The 24,243-nt window shown below is 47.9% G+C and overlaps 1 protein-coding gene across 2 annotated transcripts; it reads right to left on the minus strand.

Annotated features, from left to right (window-relative positions):
* Positions 1–715: 715 nt before the first annotated feature.
* Positions 716–5,113, minus strand: NEUROD2 (neuronal differentiation 2). Of its 2 annotated transcripts, none has more exons than XM_083710434.1 (2): positions 4,794–5,113; positions 716–2,075 (listed from the first exon to the last, which is right to left on the minus strand). In XM_083710434.1, exon 2 carries the CDS (start codon positions 2,068–2,070, stop codon positions 997–999), a length of 1,074 nt encoding a protein of 357 aa, XP_083566560.1. In that variant the 5' UTR covers positions 2,071–2,075; positions 4,794–5,113; the 3' UTR covers positions 716–996. The 2 variants fall into 2 exon arrangements, with proteins under 2 accessions (XP_083566560.1, XP_083566561.1); XM_083710435.1 differs by lacking the exon at positions 4,794–5,113 and adding an exon at positions 2,795–3,553.
* Positions 5,114–24,243: the final 19,130 nt, after the last annotated feature.

The following is a 24,243-nucleotide window of genomic DNA, read 5'->3' on the forward strand; positions in this document are numbered from 1 at the left end:
ATTAAACTTTCGGGGAATTCTTGAATCAATTGCTGGAATGATGGAAAGCCCCCCCCCTCCCCCCCTCCTGCCCTGTACTGAATTATTTCGCTCTACAGCCATTCTGGTCTCTAGATTAAATGCTTATATTAAGCATTGCTCAATATAGGCAATCGCTTAAGGTGGGGCGAACCTTTGACTCCCCCTCACACACACTCCCCATAAATTTGATGTTTCCCCCCTTCCTTAATAGCACTTCCGATTTGGATCTAAAACCCTCCTTTCTAGATAGTCAAGACCTCAGCTAAACAGTCCACGAAGCTATATAGTTTGCTTTCTCATATATATAAAATTGCATTAGAGCATATATTGCACCAGATTTCTTTTATTAGTAATTGGGGCAGAGGAGGAGACCAGGTCTCAGATCCGGTTTACACCCCAACTCCCAGTCAAGTAAGGAGTCCCATAGGAAACAGGGCGCTTCATCAGCTCCGTCGACTCCTCATTTAAGCCGAAGACCATTGACTTCAAACAGAATCGACTCCGTCGAATCCCAGCGGATTCGAAGTGAGTCAAGTCCGTGGCTTCGGCCTAAGTGTCTTGTAGATCGGGCTGAACCCGCCTTCCACACGCTGCTTTGAAACAAGTACGCCCGGCTCAATAGGTTTAGGGATGGGAATGGGTGTTATTGTTGTTGTTGTTGTTGTTGTTGTTGTTAATATTATTATTATTATTATTATTATTATTATTATTATTATTATTATTTAGATCACTTCTCTAACTGATTGGGAAAGTGGCTCACAGTTGAATGAAAAGTTGCAGCTCTCGGGAAGAGGCGAGCAGGGGCTTCGAGAAGGCCAAGGACCATTGCCCCCCACCCCAAATAAAAATCGCCCACACGCGCGCACAGAACCACACACACGCCTATCCCTTTCGCGAACGCAACCCACTGGGGATCTACAGGTGGCCCTGGTTAGGCGTGGGACCAGAAGGGGAGCCCAAAGGCGGGAGGAGTCGTTAATTATGGAAAAAAGCATTGAGCTCCTCGTACATGGGACCTCTGTCGTGGTGGAGGTGCATCTCATAAGGCAAAACGTTCTCCGAGTGGACGCCGCTGCGCATCCCAGAAGACCCGAACACCAAATTGTGGCCGGACGGGCGAGAACTCGGGAGGGCGGAGTAGTGCATAGAATAGTGGTAGTTTTTCTCGTGGTCTGGGGAAGAGTCTTGCTTGAGGGAGAAATTCCCGTTCACGCACAAAGGAGGGCTCAGGGGCCCATCGTATTCCGAGCTATTGTAGTCTGGCGACGCGTTCCCATAGAGCGACTCGTAGGTGGCGCAGTAGGCGTGCGTCCGCAGGGCGTGGGAGCTAGCCATGGTGCTGGAAGCGCACTGCGCGCCGGAGAGCCGCGAGCACTGGTAGGTGTAAGGGTGCATGGCAAAGGTGGAGTTGGGCCCGTGGTACCTGCCGGCCTCCTGGCCTTGCTCGGTCAGGAAATTCCTCGAGTTGAGCTGCAGGCAGCCCGCCACCAAGTTGGTGGTGGGCTGAGACAAGCCTTTGCACAAAGTCTGCACGTAGGACACCAAGTCCGGCCTCTTGCCCGAGCGCAAGATCTCCGACAGGGCCCAGATGTAGTTCTTGGCGAGCCTCAGCGTCTCGATCTTAGACAGCTTCTGAGTCTTGGAGTAGCAAGGCACCACCTTGCGGAGGTTGTCCAAGGCGGCGTTCAGGTCGTGCATGCGGTTCCTTTCGCGGGCGTTGGCCTTTTGGCGCCTCAACTTGGAGCGCTCCAGCCGGGCCTTGGTCATCTTCCTCTTTTTGGGGCCCCGTTTCTTGGGGCGATCCCCTTCCGCCTCCTCGACCCCTTCTTCTTCCTCTTCCTCCTCCTCCTCCTCGCCCCCTAAGTCGTGGTCGTCTTTGGCCTCCCCGTCGGTCTGCTCGTCCTGGAGAGGGCAGCTCTTGCCCTTCCGCTCATCTTTATCGCTGGCCTCGTCGTCCTCGTCCTCGTCGTCGTCGCAGTCGTCTGCCCAGCTGGAGAATTTCTGAACTTCTGGGATCAGGCTGGGCTCGCTGAAGAGTCGCGTCAACATGGTGGCTGCAGAGGTGACATGGGGGCGGGGAGGGGGAGGACGGAGGGAGGGAGGGGGAGGGAAGGGACGGAGGAATGGAAACGAGAAATAAGAGCACAAGTTTCTTTCAGAGCCTCAGCAGCCCTAACTCTAAGCACGCGCGTCATCCAAACTATGCCCGACTGTTGGAACTTCATCCTAAAGCCGGAGCAGCCTTGACTGGTCCAGGGTTTCAAGCACATTTAGGACTACCAAGGCATGAGTCGATTTCCCATCCCATCCAAGGCTGAACGGGCCTTCCCTCCCCAAGCAAAATAATCTAACTTTTGCCTACGATCTGCAAGGATGTGCAGATTGTCGCGTCCCAAAATATATGCCTTTGCGCTGTCATTGGAACATGCCAGGTGGATCTTCCGGGATGGCTGGGTGGAATCCGTTCTTTGGACGTGCTTAAGAGCCAGCCAGCCAGCCACCCCTTTCACGGTTCTGCATTTGTTCTCGAACCCCATAAGTTGTTCTTTGAAGTCCTGTTTTTCTTTTTTTAAAAAATGGATCAAATCGATTAACCGTGATCCCCATCAGGATGCGACAAGCTGACGATTCGCTAAACATTCCAGAGCGTGTTTTAGAGAAGGAAGTCGGGGGGTTCTGGCCTTTAGCCCCCCGCCCTTAACTCCTGCATTTTCACTCCTTTCCACGCCCCAGATCATAATAAGATAGGGCACTTCTTAAAGCCTGACTCAACCTTTTTATTGCACTCTTCTCCCAAACGTTCTGCCTCGAAGTACGTGCAGCGGCTCTCGTCAAAATAATTCTGGTTACCTTCCGCTCGATCAGAGACAAAATCTCCCGCTCCCTCCCCACTCCCACCCATACTTTTAACGGGAGTCTAATTTAAGCAGAGCTTTTGTAGGAGGAGGAGGGGATGGGAGAGCGGCTTAGAACTGGCCTGAAACCGCGCTCCCCCCTCCCCTCCATAAAAGCAATTGACTCGTTTTAAAGTGTGATTAAAATTAATTGGTGTCTCCATTGCTTTGCTGCGGAATTGGTGCAATATTTCTGATAGATCCGGTTCATTACAGACAGTCTCTGTCTCTCTCTCTCTCTCCCTCCCTCCTTCTCTTTCTCTCATACACACCCTTTCGTTTTGTTGTTGTTGAAATGTAGTGGATATTTTCTCCGATTTCTTTAAGGGGCTGTTTATTTGTTTTTCTTTTTTTTAATTTAAGGTTCATGTTTATGCGATCAGCTTCAAGGGAATTTAAAATCGCTACGCCCCATCTCCTCTGCCTCCCCGGCTTGTATATATACGTCGATCTCTTCCAGCCAGGCTGCCTCTGTTTATATCTCTGGAGAGCTTTGAGGCGGAGATCTAGAGAATGCCAAGCGAAATCTCTAACTTTTCTCTCCGGTTTCTCCGTCCCATCCCACTAGAAGCTTGATAACCCAATGGTCCAGCGCAATTTCTGGGTGGTTTTCTTTTTTCTTTTTCATATCAATGTTAATATTATATGTTAGAATATAATATACGAAATGTTAGAATTTGGAACTTTGCATCCCGCTGCCCCCAGCCACCCCCATCCTCGCGTTCCTCCATCACATCCCAACCCTCATAACTTCTCGTTCCTGTCAATTTCCCCCATTCCTGATTTTGTTTAAACTGTTTGAGTCCTGCCAACATTCTTTCTTTTTCAGGGAATGGTTTCGTACCTAAACACCTAAAAGAACATTCTAGGTATATAACACGTTGATCGATCGTTCAATCAATTAATTTGATTTATTATTATTATTATTATTATTATTATTATTATTATTATTATTATTATTATTATTATTATTATTATTTAAAAAGCTCCCTGAGCTACTCGATGCTCTTGCAGAATCGCTGGATCCCACCCGGTTCCAGTCGCTTCTGCTTTCCGCTTGTCTCCCTCCCTACACTGGCTCCATTAGCCCACATGCAGACCCCGCTGAAGACCATTTTCCTAGGGAGCCTTTTGCTCCAAAACTACGAGGAACCGAGGGATCGCTTGGCAGTTCGTGTGCGAGCATTTACACTCGCTGTGTTTTGCTTAGGGAGGTGTGGGAGCCAGTTTTCACAAAAAAGAGGAGGAAGAAGAAGAATGGGGAAATATCACCCAACACACGCACCCACTCCTAAAAGACCCCCTCAAGCTAAAAACCAACAGCTCCGTAAATGAGCTGAAGAGAGTGCCGTTCACTCAGATAAGTGCTACAGCTTCGATTCAATGCTAAGGCTGTTCGGGTTTTCTTTTAATTATTATTATTCTTAAATACAATTGGAAAATTGTATTTCACCGGATCGTCTGCTCAGATCTCTGCTTGATTGTTAAGATTATGATTATTATTTAAATAGTATCTTTGAACGTGCCACAAAGGCTGCTGAGATCTATTTAAAAACACACACACATACATCTCATGCAAAACCGGTCTTTGCTACATAAGCGATTTTGGATCTATAAAAAAATCTTGCCTAGAGATAGCTTATTCCACCCACCCGCCGCGCGCATCCCCCTCTCTAGCCATTCTTCCCCCAAAGATACAAATAAATTGTGTGTGCGCAGAAGGGGGGGGGCGTCTATAGAAAGAGAGATAAGATCTGTAGTGAGGGAGAGGGGAGAGATCCAAGGAGGTGGCCGGGGGTGGGGTGGGGTGGGGAGGCAAGTTGCGTGACCCCATCCTTTCAAGTTTTTGCCCCGCTCTCTCTTCCTTACATAACTTACCTCCAAAGCTGAGCGGAGGAATCTTCAAGTCCTCGGACCCCGCATCTTTTGGGAGTAGGGGGGGGAGGGGAGAAAATTAGAGGGGAGGAAGAAGAGGAAGAGAGAGAGAGAGGAAAAAAAGAGAGGCACAGGCTCCTTGAGGTCCACCCCGTCTCCTTCAGTGTCTTATCCAAAAGGAGGAGGGAAGTGGCACGCTTCGCGCAGGCAGAGGGGGTACCAACTCTGATGCCAGACCATATGGCTGGCACGTCATCCGCTGGAGTTATCACATGAGCTGCGGTGATTGACATGCGCTCGCATGTAGGGAGATCTCGCTCTCGGGGGAAAGCGGGCCCGCCATCTGTCACTCCCTACTCTTAAGAAAGAAAGAAAGAGGGAGAAGGAAGGAAGGAAAGAAAGAAAGAACGAACGAACGGGAGAAAGAAAAGACCCAGCCCCAGATAGATCAGATCTACGCAGCCCTGACAAGATGAAGCGAGATAGATGAGGTGGGGGGGGGCAGCTAAGGGGTTGGAAACAATAGAAGGGGGGGAATAGGGAAGGAAGGAGAATATTTGGAGTGTACCTTTATGTGGCTGGTTGTAAAATCACCCTGGAGGAAGGGATGTTAGAGACCTTATGTCAAAAGAATCTCCCCATCCCTCTCCCCCCCATTCTCTCTCTCTCTCTCTCTCTCTCTCTCTCTCTCTCTCTCTCACACACACACACACACACACACACACCCCTCTCTAGCAGCAGCAGCAGCAGCAGAGGGCCTGTCCTCTGGCCCACCCAGCAAATCAATTTTTTGCAAGGGCCACTTCTCAACCTCTTCCAGTTATTATGGTTATTATGGTTATTTTTCAGTGGGGGCAATCAAGTAGTGTCCTTTTGTTTTTGTTTACCAAAGGGAGTCAGGGGTTTTGGGGTTGCTTCTGAGCCATGGGCTCTCTCTTTTGCTTCATCTGGGTGGGCAAAGGTGAGCCATCCCAAGGGACGTCCCTCCATTATTCCATGGAACAAGCATGTAATCCACTGGGGAATTCTCTGGCACAGGCCAGACTGAGAAGAGCCAGCCGGGATATGTCACAGTCCCCACCCACCCAACTCTTCATTTCATTGGGTCTCATGCAAGAGAATGTCTCTGGAGTGAATCCCACGCCTCCCCCCCCCCCAAGTCCAGATCTATCAGTCTCTGACTCTGCTGCCCTTTAAGGGGACACCAGATTGGCCACCTCTGGCAGCTGCTTCTCCTTGCTGAATGGCAGGGTAAGTTCCATGCCTGTGTGCAGCTCCCAGTGGCGCCATGAGGGCAGAGGTCCAGGGGCCCTCTCAGTAGAGGGAATGAGTGGTGTGGATGGAAAATCAGGCCTAAAAAAAAGAAAGTTGGGAAGGGGCAACAGTTCAGTGACAGAGCATCTTCTGTGCAAACAGAAGGTCTCAGGTTCCATTCACGGCATTTCCAGATGGGTCTGGGAGACCTACCAGCAGTCAGTGTTTGACAACAGTGAGCTAGAAGGACCCAACTCAGTACAGTGGTACCTCGGGTTACAGACGCTTCAGGTTACAGACTCTGCTAACGCAGAAATAGTACCTCGGGTTAAGAACTTCAATTCAGGATGGGAACAGAAATCGCATGGCGGCAGCAGGAGGCCCCATTAGCTAAAGTGGTGCTTCAGGTTAAGAACAGTTTCAGGTTAAGAACGGACCTCTGGAACGAATTAAGTACTTAACCCGAGGTACCACTGTATAAGGTGGTTTCCTATGTTCCTTTGGTGATGCTCTATTGCCCTAAGGCCCACACGGACCTGGAACCAGCGTTGAAAAGTTACCGTCCAAAGGGAGGGGGCAGGGCTATTAAGAACTATTAAGTTTGGATATTAAGATATTTACAATGCAGTCAAACCGACAATGCATGTTTGCTAGACAGGCACATGACAGGAACTGAAGCCCTCAGAGTTTCTTTCTGTAAGTTTCCTAGAGAGAACTCTGAGAGACACGCCCACTGTGCCCTGCCAGGGTGAGTGCATAGGCACTTCCTCTTTGCTCTCTCACCATCATTCCAGCCATGTAAGAACATCTGCTAAGTCTGTGCCACAGCTCAGATTTCATTTTAAACTAGACTAAAGTATGTCCTTGTAACTAGATGACCATTTTAAGCCTGCCCGAAGAAAGCTGCTGTACCTGTTACTCTTCAACAAGTATTCTGAGTTATTTTTTTACCTTTTACAAGACTGTCTGCATGGTTATTGTTTTAATGGGGAGAAAAGGGGGAAATACCAGGAGAATCCAGTCTGCCTTAAAGCATCCTGGATTACTTAAACTAAAAAGCTAAAACTAGCCTATCTAAGCTTCCCTTTTAAACTGCAAAGGGATGCACTCTGCTGAACTCACAAACACGAGGAAGCAAGAATAATATCACATATATATTGCTCTGGGAAAATTAAGAAGGTTGGATGGCAGGGGCTTTATCAGCAATGTACCTGTAAGGAAAGTAAAACAAAACAAAACAACTTTTAAAAAAAGTTATTTTAAAGGGGGGAAGAAGGAAAGGCCAGAGACCTGAGACCCACAGATACTGGGGCCTTGTACCACTTCTCCCCTAACAATACTCATTTCAGTCCCCAGATCTGTTCTCCACCTTCAAGGCTCCGCCACTCAGCATTCTTCCATCCCCATCATGTTGCAGCTATTGGTGGTGCTGGAAACAGATGGAGGAGTAACAACAATGTGTCTCTGATTCCATGTAAAAGGAGACTTAGAGAGGTAGCCAAGGAAGTCTATCCCAGCTCTCAGCTGTTCAAGAGTTTGGAAGGAATCTGGCCTTCACTGGTGCAGCAGCAGGTGAGACTGCAGTGTCTGGGCTCCTTCACTAAGGGATGAGTCCCTGCACTCACCCTGCCCTGATGGGTAGCCCTGCTGAGCGGCTTCCAGCTCAGCTGCATCTGATGACTCAACAGCCTGCTGAATGCCACTGAGCTCCATGTCTCTTTAGCAGCTCATTTGATCAGGCAAAGACTGGAATTTATATTTAAGGGGTGATTCTGATAAATCAAACAGATGCATTTTTAAGGTACAAATGGCAGGTTACGATAGACTGATAGAGCAATCAATCAACAAATCAACAGGTAGGTAAATAGATAGAATCTATCTATCCATCCTAATAGCAACCTTGATTTTTCTGAGTGTTGTTGCTCTTGTTGCCAAAATGGCATTGCCCACTCAGAAGGAGGGAGCTATACAACAGGCTCAAGGGAACCTCAAAGTTTACAGAAGTAACAAAAACCCCAAAGGAGAGGAAAACCCAAAATAGCCCAGTGAGGACTGACTATGTTGCAGACTGAGCATATCTGGCTACTGTCAGAGAAAAAACCCCAGAAATGGGTGGTGGGTGGGGAACAGAATGGAGTTACAGTGGTACCTCGGGTTACATACGCTTCAGGTTACATATGCTTCAGGTTACAGATTCCGCTAACCCAGAAAAGTGCTTCAGGTTAAGAACTTTGCTTCAGGATGAGAACAGAAATCGTGCTCCAGCGGCGTGGCAGCAGCAGGAGGCCCCATTAGCTAAAGTGGTACCTCAGGTTAAGAACAGTTTCAGGTTAAGTACAGACCTCCGGAACAAATTAAGTACTTAACCCAAGGTACCACTGTACTGAAATCCTGAACAAGGAACGCTCTGTGCTGTCCAAATGGCAACTTTTTGTTCTAGGTCCTGTCTACCCACAAAAAAAACCCCAATTCCTCACATTCTGTCACACTCTAGCATCACCCAGAAAGAGATCCCAGGGTGGTGCTATGAAGGGTCAAGTTTGCTTAGATAGAAGCAGGTTTGATTCTCTAGCCACTGAGTTTCCCAGGGACCATAGGTCAGCCTCAGCCTCACACATGCCCCTGGATATATATACCCCTCTACTTAGTAGTGGCCAGTCCCCTTTGGGGCTGGTAGGGTGGAATGCTGGGAGGCCAACAGCAGGTGGCACCAGAGTTAATTACAGGAAGTCAAATCTAGTCCCGCCCCCTTTCTCCTCTTTGCTAAGTTCTACTGGAGCAAAACTGAGCCTAAGGAGGAGCAATCTGGCAGCCAGAGCTGTCCCCCCCCCCCCCCGCGGGACTAATTGTATGTAAGAAAGCAAGTCAGTGGGGGCTAGCTGAGGGCAGATGGAGGCTGGTAAGGCAGAGGCCCTTTTGTCTGTATGGACCAGCCTCCAATGCCTTCACTTTCTCCCATGCAAGTGAATGGATGCCATTCACAGACACATTATGACAGGTGTTTTCTTATTGCATACATAGAAGTCCGTTCCCAACACTCTGCCACACTCCTGTGTGCCTAAGGAAGAGAATGTAGGGAGGGAGCAATGCAGAAAACCTGGAGTCAACTAGAGGCGAGGGGCAGATTTAGCTCTCTGCACCAGGATTGTAGGACGCAGGTGGCGCTGTGGGTTAAAGCCTCAGCGCCTAGGACTTGCCGATCGAAAGGTCGGCAGTTCGAATCCCTGCGGCGGGGTGCGCTCCCGCTGCTCGGTCCCAGCGCCTGCCAACCTAGCAGTTCGAAAGCACCTCCGGGTGCAAGTAGATAAATAGGGACCGCTTACCAGCGGGAAGGTAAACGGCGTTTCCGTGTGCAGCTCTGGCTCGCCAGATGCAGCGATGTCACGCTGGCCACGTGACCCGGAAGTGTCTCCGGACAGCGCTGGCCCCTGGCCTCTTAAGTGAGATGGGCGCACAACCCCAGAGTCTGTCAAGACTGGCCCGTACGGGCAGGGGTACCTTTACCTTTACCTTTACCAGGATTGTACCCTTTTATTCCCCCCATATAAATTACGACAATTCCGTCTATGGGGAGAAATAAAGCACAACACTTGGGGCCACTGTTAACAATGAGGGGAGGGGCGAGGGTCTTGGATGCATACAAGACTCCCCCTTGTCATCCCAATGGGTGTTTCGCTGGGTTACATCTCAGCATGAAAATCGATTTCGGCTAAAGTGGCAGCCAGTGCATTGTCCTGAGATCCTTGGATAAAAATATCATATAGTTCATGCATGCCTATAAAGCCTTTGCTTGCAAATGCATCAGGCTGTGTGCACAACGCACCTTCAAAGCACATTGGAAGCACATCCCCCCCCCCCAAAAAAAGAATTATGGTCACTGCAGTTTATTGCTGGGAATCGTAACTCTGGGAGGGGGATATACTTTTTTTGAGGGTGGAAATGTGATTCAAATGTGCTTTAAAGGTATTGGAAAGGTACACAGCCCCAAAGTTTTGATGGGGTGGGTGGGTGACCTTGGTGTATTCTACCTCCCCCCCCCCAAAAAAAGCACACAATATTTACTGAAACCATCACTCCAGCATCTCCTGATCCCTGGCTTTTTCTTTTCTTTTCTTTTTGTTAGAAGCTAGCAAACCACCAACTGACCCTCATTTGGTTCCTGGTTTGCTTTGCCAGTGAGAGGAAGGCGGGGGGGGGGGGGGGAGAGAACCCTGCAGGGATCAATTTCAGCTGTGTTTGGAAACTCGCGATGGATAATAGCAGGGCGAGTAAATGCCGGGGAGCGTGCAACATAATAGGGTGTCATTAGCACACGTCTCAATACATCTTTATTTCTTTTCATCTGAAAAGGTCCCATTAATCAAAGATTCCATGGGCAGCCTTGTTTTCCCCTTGCACTCTCCGAACAAAAGTGACCCATTAATAAGTGGCGGCGGTGGATCCTCAGCGCTTGCCCCCCTTGATCCTCAATGGCTTTCAGCCAGCTAAAACTGCACCAACCCAACAAGGCCAGTGGGTTTGGTGCCTTCGATCGGAATGCGTTTTTAGGCCCACTTTTGGCAATGGGCGAGGGCCAATAGGCATGCCGATCAGCCAATGTTAAGCACTTTACGGCCTCATCGGTTTTGAGTGGAGACATTTCAGGAGGGGTTTAACTCTCCTGCTGAAATGAATGGGCCTATAAAATGCCTAACTTTGGCTGTATCGTGCCCAAAATGTACAAACAAAGAGAGGAATTCCAGTGCAATATCGCTGTTCTGCTGGCTATGCCCAATCTGCCATGATTTTGACAAATCTGCGACATATTCAGCCTGGCCTGAGAAGCTTTTGCCGTTGTCACGCTCACTATAGCTATATGCATTATGTAGTCTTGCAGCTAAATCTGCCACAAATGCTTTAACTCTTATGCTTCCATTTCCTGTGTTCCCAAAATACCTTGGTGTCACCTTTGACAGGGAGGCCACATACATCTTTTCCTTTTTACACACCTGCAGGTCTTCTTGTGACCTACAAAGAGCAGGTGGTCTCCAAGGGGATGTGAGGCCTGCAACCCACCCGAGTGGCAGATTCCAACCCATCCACCTTTGGGTCTAGCCTGCAAGCACTACAAAGCCCATGAGGCAGTGCCATGCAATAAACACGTACGCTCATGAGGATGTGCCAAATTACACTTGCAAATCTGAAACGTTTTGAGTAATCTGTTTCTGGGTTCATTTGTGAGGGGCTTGTGGGTGCCAGTTGTGAGGTGGTGAGTAGATGGCCTTTCAGTCTATTGCAACTATATTGTTCTATCTCAGAACACTTTTAAAATCTCATTATATGGGTGGGTGGGGGCTGGCAGCATGTTTCATCCTCCCACTGCACTCAGCACGAAAACCAAGAGGGTTGCCAGAGGAGGAACAGAATTCTCCATCCCTCCTCTAACAGCCCTCAGTAGGCTGTTTTATTTCATTTTATTGCAGGAGAACAACTTTTGTGAGTTTAGTTGCAAGGCTACTTGGCTGTTAGCAACATCGTGTTCCTTTCCATAGGCCAGTGGATGGATTGCTTTTCTGCGCTGTCGAGAGGTGCTCAGTTCTCCGACTGGTGGTTTTGGTGGGGCAAGATATGTATTTTGCCTTGCAAACGGACCCCACCTGTGATGGGATAATGAGCTGCTTGTGCGTAAAGCTTGATCCCTCCGGGTTTTGGCTGGTCAGCCAACCTAAGTCTCTAACGGAGCCCCCAAAGCATGACTCCGTCAGTCGCTGGTAGAATCCGACAGTGGGCGTCTATGGAACTTACTCCAACATAAAAGCTGTTTGACGGACATGCGCCTCCTGGACTCTCTGCGTGACAGCTTACGGCGAGGGGTGGGGGTTCCTAAAGGGGGTCTTGTTACCTCCTCACTGTTCTCACTGGAAGTATCCCAGAGCCTCCCCTCCGACTCCCTTTCCCTTTGAGCTCCTGCTCTCCCCCTACTGGTTCCCTCTTCTGCTGCAGAGTCTCTCCTATGCTCCTGGAGCCTTTCTACCACCTGTTCTTCCGATGGCAGTTCCCTGACACCACCTTAGCTGGTCAGGTTCAATAATGCAACCGGTGGCATCTAGCAATACAGGTTTTGAGGTTGTGGGGCATGCTCCAATAGAGGCATTGCATACAAAATCCCCAGGTGCTAACATTAAACTTTGGGCTATTCATTTCCAATATTTTTGACCCTGCTTTTCTGTATAGAAAATCATCGTGTGACAAGGAGCAAAGTTCAGCATAGGTTTTGCCCCAATGTGCATTTTTAATAGGTGCAAGAAAGGGATTTTTTGTGTATGGAGAGGGGCAGCGTTAAAATGCAGCCACCCACATGCAGTCCAAAATGCCATAGTTTTATATTACTTTCTCCTCCTCCTCCTTCTTCTGTGATCACTCGTAGCTGAGTAAGATTGCCTTCCATGAACACGGTTTTAACAGTGAGTCCGTAAGTGACTGTGGAGGCCAATTCTGGATCCACATGTCCTTCCACAGTGGGGACATAGGTTGCCGGGTAGGAGTTGATCACGGTGAGAGTTTGCCAAGAGTGCCTTCCTCTTAGCGTGTTTCGCCCTTGCGTCCTGAGTTCGAGCATCTTAAAAGCCCATGACACCTTTGACAAAGGCTGTTCTCCAATTGGAGCGCACACAGGGCAGTGTTGCCCAGTTATCTGTGTTTATACTATGTTTCTAAGGATTTGCCTTGAGAGCATCTTTAAACCTCTTTTGTTGACCACCAGCATTATGCTTTCCATTTTTATGTTCGGAATAGAGTAGTTGCTTTGGAAGACGATAATCAGGCACCCACACAACATGACCAGTCCAACGAACTTAATGTTGAAGAATCATTGCTTTGACACTTGTGATCTTTGCTTCTTCCAGTACACTAGCATTAGTTCGCCTGTCTTCCTAAGCAATATATGTATAAATCGGTCAGAGGTAATGAAATGTAAAATGAATCGAGTACTTTGGAAAAGGACTTTGGAGACATAAAGGACTTAGGAACATAAAATGCTGACTTACGTTGAGTCAAGCCACTGGTCCATCTGGTTCAATACTGTCTACTCTGACTGGTAGTGGCTCCCCAGCGCTCCAGGCATGGAGGTTTCAATCCTCAATTCACTGTGGAGGTTTTAATAATAATAATAATAATAATAATAATAATAATAATAATAATAATAACTTTAAGTGACAACTTCCAGCCTGGGGAGTTGGGAGGAGAAGGTGCCTGCACACCTTTGAAGACAATGGCAATTCAAGTTAATGGACTGTGCCGAAATGGCAAAATCAATGGAGAAGCTCAGGAACCAAGAGGACAAGAAATTCAAAAAAGAAGGGGAAATGTTTATAATGTACAGTCATACCTCGGGATAAATATGCTTCAGGATAAGTATTTTCGGGTTGCGCTCCATGGTGACCCAGAAGTAACGGAGCGTGTTACTTCCGGGTTTCGCCACTCAAGCATGCACAGATGGTCAAAATGATGTCACGCGCATGCGCAGAAGCGGCGAAATGCGACCCGCACATGCGCAGACACACAGTCCCGTCTTATGTTCTATTCAGGATGTGAATGGGGCTCCAAAAAAGATCCCGTTCGCATCCCGAGGTACCATTGTATATAGACAAAATCATTGTAAACGGTTTAAAACATTAGCAGGATTTTAAAGACACTTATAATTTAAGAGAACGTATGAACAACTTAGGAAGATGAAAAAAATGGAGAAGTATTGATATGCAGTTGAAAATAGAATTCAAAGAACCCATGGACTGGATGGGGGGAAGTCAGGCAATTCAGAGTAATCTCAATATTTGGATTTTGTACTTTTTTTAAAAAGTATGTATATCGATCTTTTTTCTTCTTGTTGTTTTACTTTTTTTCTTTTTACTTTCTTTTTCCTGTTATTCTTTTTGAAAATCAAATAAAAATATTTCAAAAAATAAATAAACGAAGGCACACGACATCGTGGACATGTTCTAGAAATTCTAGAAGATTTTAACACCGTTGTCAGTGGATTCAATGGGTTACAGAAAGAAGATTCCAGCTAAACATTAGGAAAACCTTTCTGATGGTAAGAGCTGTTCAACAGTGGAATGGGCTACTGGCTATCTCTCAGGGATTCTGTAGATGTGATCCCTGCTTTGCAGTAGTTCAGACTAGATGACTCTGTGGGATGTGATACACAGATAGCAGTCAAATACAACATTCCTAGAGTGGACATGAAAGGAGATGTTTGCTCCAGCCAGTAGGAACTTCCTGTTTCCTCCTGAGCTGGGACAAACTTCCTCTGCATGTGACTAGAGGTGGGTGTGACCTTACCTGCCTAGGTAATCAAAACCACAAGGCACACAGCCCTCCCTCTCTTTTTGACTCTATTTGTCGCAGAAGCAACAGTTTTTAGCTAGAGATGCTCTGTTGGGTATCTTTCAGCCAACAGAGGACAAAGGGACAATCTCTATATGGGATAGATGCCACATGCATATGCTTTGTAACCTAAGTTTGCCTTCAGGGATCCATCTGTGAACTGAATGTGTGAGTAAACCTTTTTATACTTTTTACACAAGATTGTGTCGTGTCTATTCTTTTTAAGGGGGAGAAAAGGGGATTACCAGGAATCATATATTGAGAAGCTTAAACAACCTTGCGACAAGCTAACCACTGTGTGTTTAAAAGAGGAATGCACTCTGCTAAGTAAAGGAACTTGCTAGCGCAAGTTAGGAAGGATATTATTAAACAATATATCCTCTCCTGCCTCTCTGCCACAGACCCTTCCAAATCTGCAATTCTGTGACTCTATCTATGCAAGCAGAGCTTTCATTGTCCATACTGAGGACCCTCTGGTGGCAGAGGTGCCATCTGGCCTACTGACTTCCTCTCTCCACTAGCAGAGCAGCAGTTACGCCACATTCCTAAGGCTCATCAGTTGGCCTCCCAAGCAGATACACAGAATTAGAAGCGCAATGCTTGCAGCTTGCATAGGTTTACTTGGAAGGAAATTTCAGAGACTTCAAAGGGGTTTTGATTCAGGATAACTGTGCCTAGGATTGGAGCCATATCAAGGACTCTATTGATTTCAAATATTTTGATTTGACTAACAAGGTGCGCCCAGTTAATCAGGCAGCAGATATTTAAATTGGTAAAATTATTTTTTAGTGAAGTACTTAAAAAAGGGGTGCCTCTTTCAAGATGATGTCTTATGAGAGAAATGTTTGGCATCATCTGAATCAGGAATGGGGAACACATGTGGCTGTTCAGGCAGTGTTGGACTACAACTCCCATCATGCCGTAGCACTCGGGAATGTTGGCTGGAGCTGATGAGAGTCCACCAACAACAAACACCAAGAAGGACATCATAGGTTCCCCATCACAGAATTAAAATGTGTGCTTCCACCATTTTAGGACTATCTCTTCACATGCAAATTCATGGCAATTCAGCCATTCAGCCAATCTGCTAAAACTCACAGAATAAGATTTCTTTGACTAAATGACAGCCCTAAAAATAAGTGATCCGTGTGACAAAATTAGGAAAAAGCATATCTGCCTATGTGAATTCTCACAGGGGATTTTTGTTTCGTTTTTTTGTTTTAATGTATTTCTGTACAGTTTCCTGTGCTGCTCTTCATTGACAAATGATCCCATGGTGAGTTACATAGGAGAAGGAAATACATAAAATGTTACTGAATGAAATTAAGCACCCTTCTTTAAGCATAGAGCAACATAAAATATTTCCGTAAACCCACTTAATAACCAGCTCCTTCTCAATATACCACAACTGGCGAGAAAATGTGGGCATAATCCAGCCTGTCCCAACCTGATGCACTGCAGATGTTTCAGAGTCCAGCTCTCATCAGCTCCAGCCATATCAATGAGGCACCTGGAAGTTGTCCTCTAAGACATCTGAAGAGTACCAGCTTTGGCAAGTCTGCTGCGGTCTCATAAGTGAAACAGCTCAAAGCAGCTCAATTAAAGCAGAAAGTGATGGTTTTATCATGCTTTTTGAGATCATGTAATTGCTACATGATCAAGGGTCTGGAAACCAAGCCTTATGAGGAACGGTCGAAGGAGCTGGGTATGTTTCGCTTGGAAAGGAGGAGACTGAGAGGAGCTATGAGAGCCACCTTCAAATATCTCAAGGGCTGTCGCATGGAAAAAGAACAAGCTTGCTTTCTCCTGCTCTGGAGGGTACGACTCAAACCAATGGGAAAACCTTTCTGACAGTATGAGCTGTTCAACAGCGGAATGGTCTCCCACTTACATATTGTAAGTAGCCAATGGGGTCCCTTCTAGCTGTTGTTGTACTACAGCTCCCATTGGCCATGCTGGGAGTTGGAGTCCCACAACATTTGGAGGACACCTGTTGACTACCCCTGCTGGAAACGAATGGCTATCCAATTTTAGGAACGAAATCCAAAATCCATTTTGGGGCATGAAGCCTAACTGGAAAATGAGGGGCAATACATGTGCAGTCTTCCCTACGAAGTAGGTAGGGGAGAATGCCCTTCTCCAGATTTGACATTTTTTTTTTCTTTTTTTAAAGTGATTTTTATTAGTAATTTTACATATAATCACAATACGTAATATTGTATCCTAAACCGAGCCTAAATGACTTCCCTCCCTCCTGCTTAATGGTATTCAAAATTAAATTTTACTTTTTTGCATTTCACTTCCTTTCCTATTCTTGTTATATCATTACTTAATATATTAAATTACTCAACCTGAATAGGTAACTAGTTCATCTTACAAATCTTCAGATAACTCTACTAATGATGTTAATTGCTTCAGCTGTCTTTCAAATATAATATAAATTCTTTCCAGTCTTTTTGGAATACTTGATCTCGCTGGTTCTGGATTCCTCCCACAGTTTCGCCAGTTCTGCAAAGTCCATCATTTTCATCTGCCACTCGTCTTTTGTTGGTACTTCATGCTGTTTCCATTTCTGGGCTAATAAAATTATTGTTGCAGTTGTTGCATATAGGAACAATTTTTTTTAATCTTGTCTCGGTATCTCTTTACCCCACTATACCCAGTACAAAAGCTTCTGGTTCAGATTTGACATTCTTAGGCAATGGATTCTTAGGCTCCTTATAGAAAGAGCCTGAGCATTTTAGATCCTTGAGTAAATGCCAGAACACCCATGGAAAATAATAACAATGATGGTAATGATATCGTTAGTAATGATTATCCTATGAGACATAGTGGTGCCACGGGGAGGGCTTCTCTGTGGTGGCTCCCCCAGGCATCAGGATGCATCTGGAACCATCACTACATGCTTTTAGATGGCTGGTCAAGATGCACCTCTTCAAACAGACCTTGGTTACCTCCTACACTGATGCTATTTCATAGAATCATGCTGTTGTTTAGTCGTTTAGTCATGTCCGATTCTTCGTGACCCCATGGACTAGAGCACGCCAGGCACTCCTGTCTTCCACTGCCTCCCGCAGTTTGGTCAGACTCATGTTCGTAGCTTCGAGAACACTGTCCAACCATCTCGTCCTCCATTGTCCCCTTCTCCTTGTGCCCTCCATCTTTCCCAACATCAGGGTCTTTTCCAGGGAGTCTTCTCTTCTCATGAGGTGACCAAAGTATTGGAGCCTCAGCTTCACGATCTGTCCTTCCAGTGAGCACTCAGGGCTGATTTCCTTCAGAATGAAGAGGTTTGATCTTCTTGCAGTCCATGGGACTCTCAAGAGTCTCCTCCAGCACCATAATTCAAAAGCATCAATTCTTCGGCGATCAACCTTCTATAGAACTATGGATTTGGAAGGGACCATGCAGGGTCCAGCCCCCTGCAATGCAGGAATATTTTGCCCAGTGTGGAGCTCAGACCCACAACCCTGAGATTAAGAAGTCTCATGCTGTACCCACTGAGCTATCCCAGCTCGTTAAGTTTGTTATAGGTTCCCTTTGTGATTCTCTCATTTTAATATAATGGATTTGTTTTCTCCCGTGTTTTCATTGTCATATTTTTATATTCCCTCCCCCAGGACCATTTGGTGAAGGGGGGGCGTGGAACTGTACGTACAAACAAACAAATAAATAGAAAACGCTACCAATAACTATGATGATCGTGATACTACTACTAAAAATAATAAATGGGGCCCAGGGGAAGGTAAATAGAAGGGCACAGAGGCAGGCATTTATGATTGCACCCAATGGAAAAGACCCTTTAAAGAAATGGGGATTAAATTAAACCCATTCAATTCAATGGAACTAGCACAGGACACAATCCTTGGTCTTGCCTGTCAGCCAGTCTGGGCCTACTGTCTGAAGTGGTTCTTTAGCTTCTTCTCCCTTCCAAGAAGCACATTCTGAGCCCAAATCCCCAAGCGTTTTCTGAAAGTCCTCCACCTTCCCTTTCCCTCGAAACACATCACACATGCGGCCCTGATGGAGCACACCACTGTTGTCCATGTGGCCGCTTGCCTCGTCCTCTTTTTTTGCCGCCGGGGCCTGAGGGCTGCTTGAGTGTGCTTGCAGGCACCCTTCTGCTCTAGTGCCTTCACGTTGAGGAGATTGACGGTGATTTTCCTTGTCTTAGCACATTAGGAGCCACAGCTCACCTCCCAAGCTATCTCCAGAGAGCAGGAGCTGTCATAAGATGGAAGGAAGGAAGGAAGGAAGGAAGGAAGGAAGGAAGGAAGGAAGGAAGGAAGGAGAGGTTTAGCGGAGCCCTATCTTAAGGAAGCAAAGGACTGTTAAGCAGGAGGGAAGCAAAACACGTTGAGAAAAGTTTCCACGCAATTTTCCCCAGTCCAAATTGTTATATATCCATTCAGCATTCCCAGTTATGGATGCTCTTTGACTGGAAAATAAAATAAAGGGCACAAGTTTTCCGGCCCAAGACCCCACTGAAATGAATGGGAGGAGTGCTTGAGGGCAGCTCCCATTCACTTCAATGTGGGGTGTTTCGCAGAGGAGATTCCTCCCACTAGATTATGACTTGGGCACATGGGTTCAATTTCAAGTACTTGGCAGACTTTGGGATTTCAAATTTCAACGGCACCCTGTGTGAGGTCAGAATTCAGCGCCCAACCACCTCTCACCTTCCATTCTAAGTCACTATTGTGGTACCTCCTGTGGCACACTCTCGGCTCAGTGCCCAGTGTGGGCAAACCGGTTAAAGGTAAAGGTAAAGGTACCCCTGCCCGTACGGGCCAGTCTTGCCAGACTCTGGGGTTGTGCGCCCATCTCACTTAAGAGGCCAGGGGCCAGCGCTGTCCGGAGACACTTCCGGGTCACGTGGCCAGCGTGACATCGCTGCTCTGGCGAGCCAGAGCCGCACACGGAAACGCCGTTTACCTTCCCGCTGGTAAGCGGTCCCTATTTATCTACTTGCACCTGGGGGTGCTTTCGAACTGCTAGGTTGGCAGGCGCTGGGACCGAGCAGCGGGAGCGCACCCCGCTGCAGGGATTCGAACCGCCGACCTTTCGATCGGCAAGTCCTAGGCGCTGAGGCTTTAACCCACAGTGCCACCTGCGTCCCGGCACTCCCCTAAATCCACCTCTGAGGCTCATTGTCATCTAATGTCCCCGCAGACAAATCAGAAAAGGTAAGGTAAAGGTAAAGGACTCCTGGATGGTTAAGTCCAGTCAAAGGCGACTATGGGGTGTGGTGCTCATCTCACTTTTCAGGTCAAGGGAGCTGGTGTTTGTTCACAGACAGCTTTCCAGGTCGTGTGGCCAGCATGACTAAACCACTACAGGCGCACGGAGGACTGTGATGAGTGCCAAAGCGGACAGAAACCTTCCCGTCGCAATGGTACCTATTTATCTACTTGCACTGGTAGACTTTTGAATTGCTAGGTTGGCAGAAGCTGGGACAGAAGAATGGGAGCTCACCCCATCACACGGTTTTGAACTGCTGACCTTACGATCGGCAAGCCCAAGAGGCCCAATAAAGACCAGACATAGCCAAACCTCTACAGAAGCTTTGTGCAAGCAAATTGGGACGACTGCAGAAGGAACAAGTCGTCTGCAGGACGCTCTGTCCCCAGGTGTCTTCTGCATAGCATTGCTTGAGTTCTGGGGAAATTTGATTGGCACCACTTTGATATTCTGCAATGCGAATGGCCTAGTCTGAGATCAGGCCTTTAGCGCAATCCTTTCTCCCCCCACTTCGCCCCATCAAAGAGTGTGTTGCGCGCACTTGCATGCGTGAGCAAACAGGAAGGTGGTGCCCATTAGAGGAAGTCCACAGCGCAATTAGGAAACAGTTGGGTATTCATCTCCAGTTTCCTCCTTTCATCTGCCAGATCTTTTTTATGTCTTCACTTTCTTCTCTCCTCCAGCGGCTGGGCTGACTGATGAGAGGAGTGGGGGGCTGGAGAGAGAAACCCATGCTAACAAACCTCAGATACTCATCTTTAGGTAATTAGTCTTTGAACGGCTCCCTTCTCTTCCCTCCCTTCTTTGGTCACATGGGCTTGAGGAGAGATCCAATCTTGGCTCTAAGGCAGGGATGAGGAACCTCAGGCCCAGGGGGCCCATCAGCAGTCCTCCAGCCCTATATGGCCCTTGAGACTCCCCTCTCCCCAGGCCACACCCCTTACCAGCCTTGGTAGGCATCCTCCACAAGTGTTTCCCAGCCTGGCTGGAATGTGTCCTCTTCCTGCTTGGCTGGATAGAGAGCGTGTGAGTGTATGTAAAAACTAGCCTACCATAGGAAGGTAAAACTGCATTCGTTGCTCTGCCCACTTTTTCCATTGGCCCTGCCCACCATTTGGCCCCTGGAAGGTTACTCAGGAGGGAATTTTGGCCCTTGCACTGAAAAGTGTTCCGCACCCATGCACTAAGATTTGGGGATGGGGGTACCCGGGCATGGCATTCTCAGTGTGTCCTTTTAACTATGAGGAAGCTGCTCTCTCATGCTGCTTTCAGCTCCATCCAAAGGGAGAATGGTGTTGCTGTTGAGGAAATTCACCCTTTAATAGGAGCAAGCCAGCAGTAAATCACACTGAGCAAGTTGGAGTTAACTCTTTATTAGCAAAGCAGGATCTGCCAAGGAGTGTCAGGTCTAATGAGAACAGCAACTCATCTCTGTCAGGTTTTGCCCAATTAAGCAGTTGCTGAGACTAAAGGTTCCCTAGCTCCCCACAGCCAGCTATGTCTCCTCTTTTTCAGGGATTTTCCCCAAGCAATTAGAAACTGTGCCTGTGCCTGTCTTTGCTCCTCCCACTTCATGCTTCTCCTGGTTCTAAAAGGCCAATGGAGAGGGGAGCTTGTTGGAGCAGGAATTGGAGACAACCACACCTCTTCACAAGTCTGACCCACCTCTGCTTCTTGGCCTCCCTCCTCTCTTGCTTCAGCTTCTGCCTCTGATTCTGGACTGCTCTCCGCCACCAACTCTCCCAGCTCACTAAGACCTGTTACCTCTTCAGCTTCCGGCAATTCCTCTCCCCGTCTTCTCCCTCTGATCACTCATCATTGTCCCACCACCAACCGCCAGGCTCTGAGTCTTCTTCCCTTGGTGGTTCCCTAGCAGGTTTCTCCCACCACTCCTTTGCAGCCAACCAGTCCATGATGCCCTTTGACAAGGTCCTGGCAAATGACTTTGCCACCTTCTGGAGCCATCATCCTTAACTTTTGTTCCACTGAGGACCAGATCCCATTTTGGTTTCCTGGTACTATGTAGGTAGCCACTCTTTACAAGTGATAGCCATCATGCCACAGGATGATCGAAAGACTGTTAAAACTCACCTGCTGAGAAGGCCACTGTGTACTCCCTAATTCTTATCACAGTCCCTGTAAAAAAAAGATGTATATTTTGCATGCCAGGCCTCCACTCTGGGAGATGCAAAGTAGTCATGAAAAGATTCAGTCTCTGGGCATGTGCAGAAGAACCAGAACCAGTTCACTCAAATCTGGGTGATTATGCCACAATCCAGGAGTCTTGATTTTCTGGCACGCAGAAGACCAAGCTCTTTTGTTTGGTTGTGGCTGTGTTACAAATAGAGCCATAGCTAACCTCACTTCCTCTGTGATGTTCCTCCATTCTTGCTGTGTGGCAGAGCAGCTGTGGGGTGGGGGAGAGTCTTGGGCGGTGGGGGGTGAAGGGGGTGAAGTGAAGAGAGAGGAGGAGGAGGGAGATATTTGGTAGTGGCGCCAGATGGAACAGCCTCAATGCTGCCGTATTTCTGGGAGGTGAAGGTAAGAGACAGATCACAGTGACAAAGTGTGTAATGGACTCATTGCACAGAAGGGGGGGAAGCAAAAAGTCAGTAGAGATGTGGGGTGCAGGATGGGGAGCCTCACCCCTCAATTTTCCACACCACCCATAACCAATATGCGTGTGTGTGTGTGTGTGCGCGCACACACACACACACACACACACATGCACACAGATGCTCAGATTCCTCCAGTGAATAAAAGAGCTTCCTATTTAGGCATCCCTGCGGGGGTGCAATTCATTAATACCCCTCCCTTCCCCCCACCTGCCCCCCCACATCCCCCCATCGATGCAGATGTTTCTAATGGGGCACCGGCGTATTAATAAGCCACCGTTCCCACTCCATCACCCCAGAGCATCTTAACGATAGACAGCCGGGGCTGCGCAAAGGGGATCTGGCTACCAGCCAAACTGGCGAGCTGCTGGGGGAGGGAGGGATTTATGGTGGTGTCAAAGCACGGTTGGTCTGTTGATGGTAGAGGGTGGGGGGGGGATATGACTGGGAATCACAGCAGCTGGGTTCCATTCCCATCTGTATATTCGATATCTGATAAGCCATTCCTTGCCTCTGTGAGCTTAGCGAGACAGTAGCTCAAGTTTCCTTTCTCTTCCGTCCAGGGCACCCCCTAGCCTAGCTCTGCTACTGACTTCCGTTAACACCTTGCTCACATCACTTCCCTCCCCTCATCTTCCCCATCCTCCCTTCTTTCTGTCTCTATTGCACTTTGGGATCACCGCTTGAGGCAAATACCGATGACCATTCACTGGGCAATTCAATGGACTCCCCATGAGCTTGGAACTGCCAGTTGTAAGCTGTGTACCATCCTGTCAAGTGATAAAGAACGGTAGCCCAGCCTAGATTTCTGACCAGGTTATACAATAAAGAATTCTTCTCTCATCAGGTCTGGCTCCAGAGTTTCATGGATTTTCTTTTCTGTGGCATGAAGGGAGATGGCGCTGCACAGAAAAGCTTCCAAGTCTGTTGTCCCCTATGGACAATCTCCTGCTTGGGCTGTCTTGACAGCACCCAGGATCTATGGCCTGATGGCAGGAAAAAGCCCTGACTTCCGTCAGTATCTCACTTCTGCTGAGTTTTTCAACCATGTGCAAATGCGGTGGCGTTCGTCCAATTAGCTTGTTGCCGAAAAAGCAAGATGGTGTCCTTTGGTCGGTAGGTAGCCCTAATTGTAAGGGATGCGGGTGGCACTGTGGGTTAAACCACAGAGCCTAGGACTTGCTGATCAGAAGGTCGGCGGTTCGAATCCCCGCGATGGGGTGAGCTCCCATTGCACGGTCCCTGCTCCTGCCAACCTAGCAGTTCGAAAGCACGTCAAAGTGCAAGTAGATAAATAGGTACCACTCCAGCAGGAAGGTAAACGGCGTTTCCGTACGCTGCTCTGGTTCCCCAGAAGCGGCTTAGTCATGCTGGCCACATGATCCGGAAGCTGTATGCCGGCTCCCTCGGCCAATAAAGCGAGATGAGCGCTGCAACCCCAGAGTTGGCCATGACTGGACCTAATGGTCAGGGGTCCCTTTACCTTTACCTAGCCCTGATTGTGACCTAAGTCAGGGGTGGGGAATGACAGGCCTGGAGGCCAACGGAGGCCTTCCAAGCTCTAGGATGCTCCTCAGGCCACATCCACACACCCCTCTGCATCCTCCTCAAGAGCTTTGGCCTGGCTGGAATGCGCCCTTGCACTGCTCCAATGGCTCTCGCTCACCCGGACAGAGAGATACATATCCAGGTGAGTCTGACTTTTGCATGGGTGGAAACTATCCTACTGTGCAACAGGAACAGCCATTGCTCTACCCACTTCTGCCCTTGGCCGCACCCCCATTTTATCTCTAGCTACACTCGCCACTGGGACGCGGGTGGCACTGTGGGTTAAACCACAGAGCTTAGGACTTGCCGATCAGAAGGTCGGTGGTTCGAATCCCTGCAATGGGGTGAGCTTCCGTTGCTTGGTCCCTGCTCCTGCCAACCTAGCAGTTCAAAAGCACATCAAAGTACAAGTAGATAAATAGGTACCACTC

This window comes from Podarcis gaigeae (assembly GCF_964106915.1).
Source record: "Podarcis gaigeae genome assembly, chromosome: 13".
Classification (NCBI taxonomy): domain Eukaryota; kingdom Metazoa; phylum Chordata; class Lepidosauria; order Squamata; family Lacertidae; genus Podarcis; species Podarcis gaigeae.